The sequence below is a fragment of the Rana temporaria genome, chromosome 2 (genome assembly GCF_905171775.1).
Source record: "Rana temporaria chromosome 2, aRanTem1.1, whole genome shotgun sequence".
NCBI classification, from domain to species: Eukaryota; Metazoa; Chordata; class Amphibia; order Anura; family Ranidae; genus Rana; species Rana temporaria.
Window position 1 is genome coordinate 360,531,305 of NC_053490.1, and position 12,720 is coordinate 360,544,024.

A 12,720-nucleotide genomic window follows, 5' to 3' on the forward strand; every position below is an offset into this window, starting at 1 on the left:
CACTGTCTGTCCATTCTGCTGTCTGCTGTGACTTATCTGCAGTTCCTGCACTGTCAAACTTGCTGCATTTTTAGACGTTTAGGTCACGCTTTTAAAAACAGAGTGCGTTTGTGTGTGCAAGAACTGCAGGTAAGTAGCATGGTGCAAAAGCAGAATGGATTTCAAGGCAACTGTATTTTTAAAATGCTGAATGCACCTTTTTTCTGCAGGAAACAAAGGAATGGCAGCCCATTCAAATCAATGGGCTGCTGTGCCTGCACAAATGAGGACCGCCAAAACATACATGTGAACCAGCCAGGCCCAAAATAAGCTGGAGGGGGGCCCAAAAAAAATGTTTGCCCAGGGCCCAAACCATATTAAAGACGGCCCTGGCTAAGGCGAATGGTCATATTGCCTTTTGGCAGCCCCTCCCTGTAGGCAATCGCCTGGGACACGTGACAGGTCCCAGGCAATCGCCTGTCCAATCGGATGGCGCAGCGCCGCTCACGCATGCGCAGTGGGTGCCCCAGCCGTGACAGCTTTCGGCTTCACGGCCGGGGCACCCACTGAGTGCCCACACTTAGAATGAAGACGCCGGCCAGAGAGAGGAGCGGAGCCCTGGCCGGCACATCGCTGGAACGTGGAGCAGGTGAGTGTATGTTTATTAAAAGCCAGCAGCTACACTTTTTGTAGCTGCTGACTTTTAATAAACATTCAAAATGACTGGAACACCCCTTTAAATACCACCATAAGAAAGCTCTATTTGTGTGAATTTTTTTTTATATATTGGTAGATTCATTCAAAGAGTGACAGCGCTGAAAGCTGAAATTTGGCCTGGGCAGGAAGGGGGGTATAAGTGCCCAGTAAGCAAGTGGTTAAACATTGCAAAAACTATACTTTTTTTAATTAATTAGAAATGTTAAGTTTGTATTGCTGATTTATGTAGAAATACTGTATAGCTCCATCTATAAATATATCACAGGCTTTTATTATTTTACAGTTTTCTTTTCCTCTCAATGTCATGATGGCAAATTTGTGGCTGTTCTCTCCAATCGTTAGCAGGTAAATATTCTGCATTTCAGAAAACGGAATGTTGTAGAAAGATCATTACTGTAAGTTGATGGTATATTGCTATTAAAATTCATGTTTTTCTTTATTTTTAGAGTTCTAGAAACAACTCCTTCAAGCAATGCTATAGTGCGGACCACTACTGCAATAACCATCTTTAATTCTGGATTAAAGGTACTATTGTTGACATAATGAAAAAACACTGCCATTTAAAGGGAAATCTGCGTACAGCGGCAGCAACAATCTTTGTTTTACAAATAAATATTCAAATTGGAACGTTATTCAAGTCCTGATAGATAACGTCATGCTGGTTCCCTTTGCAGGTATACATATGTAAAACCTTAGAAATGGGGGTGTGGCTGAGCGGCTGATGTAACCAGACGTGTGCACTGTTCTCTCCGCTGAAGATCCTGTTCATAATCCTTGGGGTGACCTGTTAAAGTACCCAACCTACACTACATGCACACCGGCAGCTTGGCAAAGCATAGCAGTGTCTCCTGGGCAGTATATACTGCAAAATAAGATGGCTAAAAAGCTAACGGAAGCCCATTCCTTCCCTGACCTGGTGATGAAGCAGAGGGTAACATTTACAGATGTGAAACAATGTCTCCGAACTCTTAATCTGCAATATGCCATGCTCTTCCCAGCTAAACAGAGTGGTGTCCAAGGGGGAGGCTCACTTCTTTGAAAAACCTGCTGCTGCGATACAATGGCTAGACAGGTAGGAGAGATTGCTTCGAGCTCCTCAAATGCCTGCTGAGTCATGATTCGCTGTAAGTGCATCTACCCACATTTGGAGGACAGGTGGAATACAGATGGCAACTTTTCTTTAATATTCCATTGGCTTGTATCCTTCTGTTGGAGGAGTTCAGTGCAACATCTTTGAACTTCCACTGTTTCCCCCCATGGTCCCAATAGGACAGTTGGCTTTGAAAGTTTAATTGTGATGGTCCCGGTTGGACCACATTAGTCTTTTACAGTTTGTATTCTTAGTTTTAGTTTTTTTCCTCTTTTTCTGTGCTAAACTTTCTGCGTATGCCCTGCAAATTTATGTTTACCCGCCTGAATGCCTATACCTTTGCCTTCCTTATCCCAACCAACTGCCATGTTGAGAGTTGGTGTGAATGGAGAATGTTAACACATCAGTTACCTTCTTCACTGATCAAATGTGAGGCACACTACTTCTCTACAAGCTTTGTTGGTAGCTGCCCACTGCCTGCTTTTCCCTTTCTTAATGACCAACATCCTGTCCTGGAATGTTCGAGGCCTTGGTAACCCTGTAAAATAGTTGGCTGTTTTTTTTTTTTTCGAAAATGTGAAAAGACTAAGGGAAGACATCGTATGCCTATAAGAGACTAGGGATGAGCTTCGAGTTCGAGTCGAACATGAGTTTGGCTCGAACATTGGCTGTTCAATCGTTCGAAGATCGAACTTTATGGGCTGTTCGCGCCAAATTCGAGTTGCGCATCACGGTTCATAATGCACTGCATCATCGCAGTGCATTGCTGGCTGTTGATTGGCCAAGCATGCACTATGACCCACATGCTTTGGCCAATTACAGCGTCATCGGCACAGAGAGCCATAATTGGCCAAAGGCAGGGTACCTTTGGCCAATCATGGCTCAGGGGACTAAGTACATGCCCCACACTATATAAGGCCGCCTACGCATCAGCTTTGTGTAGTGTGTTGCGGCGGCAGAGAGATAGATAGAGTGTCCTTTAATTCCAGTTAGCTAGATTGGGCAGGCAGTTGATTTAGTTAGATCCAGTATTCCAGTATTTTTAGTATATATTAGGGCTGTTGAAATTAAAGAGAAGGTAGCGAGGCTTGCCCACCATTCATTTGCCCACCATATCTCCTTCCTGGTTTCGCATCACATGTGGAAGTTTTTGTATGTGGAATTTTTTTTTTTTTTTTTCCATATTAAAGATTAATTCCTCCATTAATCGTTAATTATTTTGATTGGGACTCACCTCTCTGCCGGGTTCCGGGTCTTCAGGGAGTTCTGTCGGAGATCCGGTGACGTCCCGTTACCCAACTCCTCCCCCCTTCCCCATGTGCCTTCGTCTGCTAACAAGGGAAGGGGGGAGGAGTCTGGTGACGTTGATGTCTGTGACGTCACCGGACAGCCTGGACAGCCTGGACAGTGAGACTTACCCTGCTGGATGCAAGCAAACTGCACCCACTGGATTGAGGTACCTTTGCATCTGTGGAGCAGGAGGATGCATCGGGCTCCATCAGGGGAAGGGGGCAAAAAGGGAAACGTTCTGTGAGAACTTCAAAACCTCCACTGTTAACAGTATGACGGAAAGAGATCCTTGGGGATTTATATAAAATGTAGAATTTTTGAGCTAACTGCTGATGGCAAAGTAGACAATGGCAACAAAGTTTACTGCATTCACTGCAATAAACAATTGGCTTTCTGTGGTTCAAATACATCGCTGACATACCACCTACAGCACAAACATCCACTCAAGTATCAACAATTACTTACGCCAGTGCTACAAGTTTGAATTTAAAACGTATTTGTGTGAACTGTGAAGTTAAGTCATGGATTGTGGAAACTAGTGTTGGGTGATTGTATATAGTGTATACCACATTTAACACGGACTAATGCAGAGTTGCAATGCAAGGAGATCAGCTAAAAGTAGTTGGATCTGTATGTGCATTATAATTAATCTAAATTAGTCGATTAATCAGTAACAGCCCTAGTATATATATATATATTGCAGGCTTTGTGTGTATGTATATATTGTAAGGGGTTAGCTTGGGAGCAGGTTGTGTGACCCCTTGGATGGGTTCACCACACACTGAATTTATACAGACCGGCAGTCGAAGACAGTTGAAAACAAAGATTTTGGTTTATTCTTCCATCTTGCTGGAAACAAGTGCAAGCATCCAAACAGCATAAACAAAATCAAACATAAAATAAACCCTGGCCACTTTGGGCGTCTACCTTCCACACAGGAACCTATCTATGGAGTCTAGCACAGCCTACTGCTTGGTAGACAGTGCTGGTCATACAGCAGAAAAACAATAGTCTTTTGATTTTTATCACACAGAAAAATCAATCCTCTCCCCACCTCCTCAGAAGACTTTCAGTACTGCTCTCTTTCACTCAGAAAGCCTCAGCATGCAGCAAATCAGTGGTAATCCTCTGGACTACTTATAGAGGCCTTAATTGCCTCATTCTGAACAGCTGAAGTCTTCCAACGCCCTTAGACCATTTCTGGCTACATTTGCAGCCAAAGCCTAATAACAATTGGTGTATTGTCTAAACAAGGCAGAAATGTATGTCCCGTCTGTGACAACACCCACAGATTTACCTGACTTCCTGTCACATACCCCCCCCTCTTGTTTCAACCCTAGGGTTGGGACACAGGTTGCCAGGCAGGCATGCACTCGGGACAACCCATCTGCATTCCCCATTTTGGCACCGGGGCGATGCGTTACCGCAAAACTAAATTCCTGGAGGGCCAGGAACCACCTATTTATTCTCCTATTGGTCTCTTTGTTCTGTGCCATCCACTTCAATGGGGCATGATCCGTCACTAGTTCAAACTGTCTACCCACGAGGTAGTACCGGAGAGAATCCAAAGCCCATTTCACCGCCAAACATTCTTTCTCAATGGTGGCATAATTCTCTTCACGGGCCTTCAACTTTCGGCTGAGGTACATAACAGGGTATTCTTCCCCCTTGATAATCTGAGACAGTACAGCTCCTAAGCCCACATTTGACATATCTGTCTGAACCACAAAGTCCCGTGAAAAATCAGGCGAATTTAATACTGGCTGACTACATAAGGCCTGTTTTAAAGCCTGAAAAGCTGTTTCTGCTTCGGGAGTCCATTTGGTCATTAGACTCCTTCCCTTTGGTCAAATTGGTCAGGGGAACAGCCTGTAAGGCAAAATGGTGGATAAAGCGGCGATAGTAGCCCGCAATCCCCAAAAATGCACAAACCTGTTTCTTGTTGGTGGGACATGGCTAATCCTGAATAGCTCCAACTTTATTTATTTGGGGCTTGATTAGACCCCTTCCAATGGTATACCCCAGATACTTTGCTTCTTCTAGCCCAAGGGTACATTTTTTTGGATTGGCTGTAAACCCGGCTTTCCAGATGGAATCCAACACAGCCTGAACTTTTGGCAAGTGTGATTCCCAATCCTCACTGTGGATGACAACGTCATCGAGGTATGCAGCAGCATAGGCTCGATAAGGCCGAAGGGTCTTATCCATGGTGCGCTGGAATGTGGCGGGAGCATTTTGTAACCCAAAAGGCATCCTCCGATATTGGAAAGATCCTTCTGGAGTTAAAAATGCAGTTTTTTCCCTGGCCGACTCCGAGAGAGGAATTTGCCAATAACCCTTGGTCAGGTCTAACGTTGTCATGTACCGGGCAGTGCCTAGGCGATCAATCAGTTCATCTATGCGGGGCATGGGATAGGTGTCAAACTTAGTGATTTGATTCAGGCGGCGAAAGTCATTACAAAACCACCAACTTCCATCTGGTTTGGGCACTAAGACAATGGGACTTGACCAATCACTATTTGACTCTTCTATCACCCCCAGCTCAAGCATTTGTTTTACTTCCTGGCGAATTGCCTCTCGCCGGGCTTCTGGAATTCTATAGGGCTGTAACTTGACCTTATTCCCTGGTGTGGTGATAATGTCATGTTCAACTCCGGAGACCCAACCTGGCAGGTCTGAAAACTTCTCCTTATTACGGAGCACAAATTCTTTAACCTCCTGTTTCTGAGTTTTGGATAGAGTCTCCGCTATCCCAACTTCAGGGACAGCCAGGTTAAATGGAGCAGAACATCGGGTAGTCTTAGCGACCAAGGACTCTTTATCCTTTCATGGTTTCAGCAAGTTCACGTGATAGAGCTGCTCAGGTTTTCGTCTTCCCGGTTGGCTAATTTTATAATTCACCACTCCCATTTTTTCCAACCCTTCATATGGACCCTGCCATTTGGCTAGGAATTTACTTTCGACCGTGGGGACCAACACCATATCACCAGGTGCAAAGGAACGGACCTGGGCCCCACGATTGTAAATCCTTTTGTTAAGCCAATTGGGCTTGGGCTAAATGTACCTTCACAATCGGCATCACTTGGGCAATTCTGTCTTGCATTTGGGCCACATGTTCAATCACACTTCGATGAGGTGAACTCTCACTTTCCCTCATGTTTCCCTGGCAATGTCCAGTAGGCCCCGAGGGTGCCTCCCATACAGTGGCTCAAACGGAGAGAACCTTGTGGACGATTGGTGAACCTCTCTTATTGCAAACATCAGATAAGGGAGCAGATAATCCCAATTCTTTCCGTCTTTATCCACCACCTTACTTAACATTTGTTTTAAAGGGTCACTAAAGGAAAAACATTTTTTGCTGAAATGACTGTTTACAGGGTATAGAGACATAAAAGTTAACTGATTCCTTTTAAAAATGATTACAAATAGATACAAATCAATCATATAATGTGCCTGCAGGTTAGTTTCACTTTTAAACTGGTTTCATGTTCCTGTGAACTAGAGAGACACACAGAACAAAAACAAACCAATCCAGGGCAGTGTTTTGTTTTTAAAATGAATCTGATTGGTTCTGTTAAGTTTTAGACACACAGTAATGACAGCTTAGACCACAGTGAAAAGCTCCCAGTACTGTGGTTATAAGGAGCCAGACAAGCAGGAAGTGTGGAGATCACAGCAGAATTACAGCTACTTCAATGCAAAAACGAACAATGAGGACATGAAACCAGTACTGCAGTAAGGTAAAGGAAGCTATTTAGCTAAAAAAAAATTCCTTTAGTGATCCTTTAAGGTTTTATTAAACATTTTCACTAACCCGTCTGTCTGAGGGTGATATACTGATGTACGTAATTGGGTCACTTTCAGGAGTTTACAAAGTTCTTTGGTCACCCTAGACATAAATGGGGTGCCTTGGTCAGTTAGGACTTCCTTAGGAAGACCCAAACGGCTGAAAACCTGAAATAACTCTTTGGCAATTGTTTTAGCAGAGGTGTTTTGGAGAGGACTCGCTTCTGGGTACCGGGTGGCATAGTCCATTATTACCAAGATGTGCTGGTGCCCTCTAGTGAACTTCAGTAAGGGGCCAACCAAGTCCATGGCGATCCTCTCAAAAGGGACCTCGATAATGGGCAGGGGTACCAACGGACTGCGGAAATGTGGCATGGGTGCAGTAATCTGACACACTGGACAGGAAGAGCAGTACAATTCCACTTCTTTAGTGATCCCAGGCCAATAAAGCCTCTGGGTGATCCTCTCCCGGGTTTTTCCGCTCCCAAATGTCCCCCAAGAATGTGCCCATGGGCCAGTTCCAAAACCATCTTGCGGTACGGTTTAGGCACTACCAGTCGCTCAATGGTGTCCTCTATCCTCTGTGACACTCGATATAACAGGTCCCTTTCAATAATGAAGTAAAGGAGGGCAACCCTCTTGTCAGGGTTAAAGCGGAGGTTCACCCGTATATATGACTATTTCCCCCTAGATGGATGCTCGTTTTGTCTAGGGGAATCGGGTAGATGTTTTAAAATATGAGCAGTACTTACGGTTTACGAGATGCATCTTCTCCATCGCTTCTGGGTATGGGCTGCGGGTCTGGGCGTTCCTATTTTGATTGACAGTCTTCCGAGAGGCTTCCGACGGTCGCAACCATCGCGTCACGATTTTCCGAAAGAAGCCGAACGTCGGTGCGCAGGCGCAGTATAGAGCCACACCGACGTTCGGCTTCTTTCGGCTACTAGTGACGCGATGGATGCGACCGTCGGAAGCCTCTCGGAAGACTGTCAATCAAGAAGGAACGCCCGCTCCCGAAGACCCATACCCCGGAAGCGACGGAGAAGATGCATCTCGAAAACGGTTAAGTACGGATCATATTTTAAAACAAATAGCCGATTCCCCTAGACAAAACGAGCAGGAATCTAAGGGGAAAAGGGAAAAAAACAAACAAATGGGTGAACTACCGCTTTAACTAACTCCCCATCTATCTTCACTACATTCTCCTGGGCTCTTAGCAATGTGGGTCCCTCAATTGCTCAGTGACAACGTTTTCTCTGTGCACCTTGAGGTCATCAAACCCTATCGGCCGCTGTTCCTCTTCTGAGTTAGCAGGCTCCTCCCTAGGGACTGGTGTTTCCCCTGCTAATAATGAGAATGGAAACTCAGGAAAATCCTCACAGTTGTTGGTTTCTGGAGTAGATGGTTCAGACTCAGAAGAACCACCTACTGGGGAATCTGGGGAGTCCCAGAGTTCCCAGAATTTAGGGAAATCCCTTCCCACAATGGCGTCATGTGGCAGTTTGGGAACTAAACCCACCTGGTGACACAAGTTACAGAGGGAGGTTTCAAAGGAAACTGTAGTCACCGGATATTCTCGAGTGTCCCCATGTACACAAACTACAGCCATTTTCCTCGGATGTAAGGTTTTTCCCACCACTAGATCACTTTTCACTAAGGTGACCAGGCTACCTGGATCCAACAATACCACAAAATTTTTACCATCTAAGCACATTCTATATAAAGGTTTCTCATTTTCCGTTACTGCAGTGCATGTGGTTGCAAAAAGGGACTGTCGTCTCTCTGTCAGAAAGTCACACTGCATGGGTTCATCACCCGCTGGGCAAACCGCTGCTACATGTCCCTCTTCCCGGCAACGGTAACAAATTAACCTTCTGGCCCTCTCCTGTGGGATGGGTCTTCCAGGCCGCTCTCGCCAAGCATTAGCAGTAGTCCCGATAATTCCTCTAGTTGCTCCTTGGTACCTCTCTCCACCCCCATCCCTTGATGCAGTCTTACCTATAGGTGTGGAGGGTCTGGTCTTGGGGTGAAAAGTCTGTGCGTCTCTGGTGGAAGAGGACAAATTCTCTGTTAGGTACCTTTCGACCAGGTCTACAAGTTTGTCTGCGGTTTCCGGACCACCATGGTTCACCCATTTCTGCAGGGTGTTAGGAAGAGACATAAGAAATTTGGCCATGACTACTCTCTCCAAAATTTTTGGTCCGGACAGAGTTTCTGGCTGCAGCCATTTCCTAGCCAGATGGAGGAGGTCATACATCTGCGACCAAGGTGGCTTCCTCTGCTGATAACTCCAATTGTGGACCCGCTGAGCACGGACATCCAGGGTTACGCCGAAACATGCCAATATTTCCTCTTTTAATCGAACATAGTTTTTTTCTTCTGCAAGCTCCAAATCGAAATATGCCTTTTGGGCTTCTCCAGATAATAGGGGGGCCACTAGTCCAGCCCACTGGTCTTTAGGCCAACTCTCTCTTTCCGCTGCTCTCTCAAACGTGGTCAGAAACATCTCAGGGTCCTCATCTGCTGTCATCTTTGGCAATAAGTGTCGTACCTGAAAAGTCGGTATGTTACTGGCCTGACTCCCAGCCTCAGTCTGCTGTTTCTGAAGCTGTTTCACGATGGCCTCCATTTGCTGCTGGTGTCTCTGTTCAAAGCCTGCAATGCTCTCTTGGTGAGCCTGTTGTTGAACTGCAAAGCTCTCTTGGTGAGCCTGTTGTTGAGCTGCAATGCTCTCTTGGTTAACCTGTTGTTGAGTTGCGTGAGCCTGTTGTTGAGCTGCAATGCTCCGCTGCAAACATTCATTCGTCTGCTGTTGATTTGCATTTGCTATAGCCAGCTGTTTCAGTATCTCCTCCATTTTGGGTTTACTTTAATTGCCCGCGGCACTCCACCATATGTAAGGGGTTAGCTCGGTAGCGGGGTGTGTGACCCCTTGGATGGGTTCACCACACACTAAATTTATACAGACAGGCAGTAGAAGACGGTTGAAAACAAAGATTTTGGTTTATTCTTCCATCTTTCTGGAAACAAGTGCAAGCATCCAAACAGCATAAACAAAATCAAACATAAAATAAACCCTGGCCACTTTGGGCGTCTACCTTCCACACAGGAACCTATCTATGGAGTCTAGCACAGCCTACTGCTGAGTAGACAGTGCTGGTCATACAGCAGAAAAACAATAGTCTTTTGATTGTTATCACACAGAAAAATCAATCCTATCCTCACCTCCTCAGAAGACTTTCAGTACTGCTCTCTTTCACTCAGAAAGCCTCAGCATGCAGCAAATCAGTGGTAATCCTCTGGACTACTTATAGAGGCCTTAATTGCCTCATTCTGAACAGCTGAAGTCTTCCAACGCCCTTAGACCATTTCTGGCTACATTTGCAGCCGACGCCTAATAACAATTGGTGTATTGTCTAAACAAGGCAGAAATGTATGTCCCGTCTGTGACAACACCCACAGATTTACCTGACTTCCTGTCACAATATATATATATATGTATAATTTTACTGTATACAGTTTAGCTAGATCTCACTGCAGAGCGTTCCTGTTATTCTCTTCCTAATAATACTACAGGCAGGCAGTTGATTCAGCTAGCTGCAGTATATTCAGTCAGTGTACTGCATCCTGGGCACAGTGTGCAGCTAAACCTCACTACAGAGCGTTCTTGTTAATCTCTTCCTAATATAATACAGGCAGGCAGTTGATTCAGTTAGCTGCAGTATAATCAGTGTGTGTGTGTGTGTGTGTATATATATATATATATATATATATATATATATATATATATATATATATATATATATATATATATATATATATATATATATATATATAATATTTCACATCCCAGCTTTGTGCAGCTACTTCTCACTGCAGGTCATTCCTTGTGTACCTATTCCAATACATCAAATACAGTATGTCTGGAAGGCCAACAAGGAGAGGCAGACACTTGCAGGCCAATAAAAGAGGGCAAGCATGCTCTGTGTCTGGAGGCAACAGTGCTTTTTGTGGACACGGTGAATCCGCATCAGCACGTGGCTTTTTGGGCAAGCTTGTCCTTTTTATTTTATTTTTTTTGGCAGCTGGCCGTGTTGAGTCACAACATGAAGAAGAGTTGGTAGAGTGGATGACCAAGCCGCCCTCATCCTCCTCTGTCACCCAGGCTACCTTGGCTGCCAATGCAGGTGCCAAAGCGGCCTATTCCATCGGCTGGAGGTCCTCATCAGTTACTCCTTCCCTAGCCCCATCATCATGCAAGGAGGAGTCCCCCGAACTGTTCAACCACACTGTTGGGTATGTGTTTAAGGCTCCAAAGATGGTACCCAGCTTGAGGAAGGCAGTAACGTGAGCCCAGAAAGAGGGGGTGCCCAAGAAGGACAACAAACTGGCAGTCATGTTCCCCCATCTGCAGCATACTGCCAGGTTTGCTCCAGTGACAAGGAGGGAGGGGATGATGAGGTCACTGACTATGTGGGTGCCTGATAGGAGAGTGGAGGAGGCACATCTCCAACGAGGCAGGATGCCCTCCAGGGGCCAGCTTAAGGGAAGCCAACCGACTGCATCATACCGCAGAGCTCCACAGTGCAGGTCGCTGCTAAAACCGCGTTTTTCCAAAAGTTCTTTGGTGTAGGACTTTTTGATACTTGTGCAGCAGACACACCGTTGCTATTTGCAACATATGTCTGAAGCGTTTTCAAGCGTGGCCAAAACACCACCGATTGGCACCACATGCTTGACCAGACATTGTCGAAGTTCCATGCAGTCCGTTGGCAAGCTACTTAAGAAGACCCACACCAAAGAAAAAGGCGGACCACTCCTTGCTCCTCATCAGCTGGGATCTCCAACCCACTATACCTTCATTCCTCTCAGAAACCTGCATTGAGAGGAATGAAGGTGTAGAATTAGGTGTGCCACTGCCAAGTACTTGTGGGCAATCTGCTATCAGTATACCAACGTCCAATTGTAGGCAAATTTCCCTGCCCCAGTTGCTACACAGGCGAAATAAATTCACTCCCAGCCATCCACATGCCCAGCGGTTTGAATGCTATCTTGGCTAAATTGCTAGCACATCAACTCCTGCCTTTTAGTTGGTAAACTCTGCCCCCTTCCCTTCCGTGAATTTGTGTAATGTGCGGTACCTCAAGGGCAGGGTCCCAAACACCCTTTTTTTCACGGAAGGCGATTCTGGCTCTCTACCGGCATGTGGATGGCAATGGCCCGGATTCACAAAGCACTTACGCCGATGTATCTCGAGATACGCCGCGTAAGTGTAACTATGCGCCGTCGTATCTGTGCGCCGTGCCACAATCTGAGATACACCTAAAAATAGGCTTCCTACGACCGACTAACTTGCCTACGCCGTCGTATTGTGGCGCATAGTTAGCCTGGCCGCATTTTCCGCTCCCATTGATTTTCTATGCACATATGCAAATGAGGAGATACGCCGATTTACGAACGTAGTTGCGCCGAGCGCATAATATACGGGGTTTGCGTAAGTCTTACTCCAGCGTAAAGTTATTCCCCATATAGGAGGCGCAACTCATGCAAAGCATGGACCAGGGAACACAAGCCCTCGTACTTTTGTCGTTTACATAGTACGTGAATATGACTAGGCGTAGGTTACGTTCACGTCGTAGGCAGTGATTCGACGTATCTTAGGCAGTTTCAATGTGATTCTGAGCATGCGCACTGGGATGCGCCCACAGGACGGCGCATTCGCCGTTCATTTTAAGTACTTCTATGGCGCTTGCCCATCATTTGCATGTGTCACGCCTCATTAGCATGGCTCACGCCCACTTCCACCTACGCTGGCTTACGCCGAGGAAACCCAGCGTATCTTTAAGAGCGAGTTGGAG

The 12,720-nt window shown here is 45.8% G+C and overlaps 1 protein-coding gene across 1 annotated transcript in view; it reads left to right on the plus strand.

The window, feature by feature from the left end:
* Positions 1-12,720, plus strand: part of PM20D1 (peptidase M20 domain containing 1) — a 359,154-nt gene that overhangs the window by 292,224 nt on the left and 54,210 nt on the right. Inside the window, 2 exon segments of the mRNA XM_040337628.1 lie at positions 980-1,041; positions 1,143-1,221. Coding sequence (XP_040193562.1) covers positions 980-1,041; positions 1,143-1,221 — 141 coding nt within the window.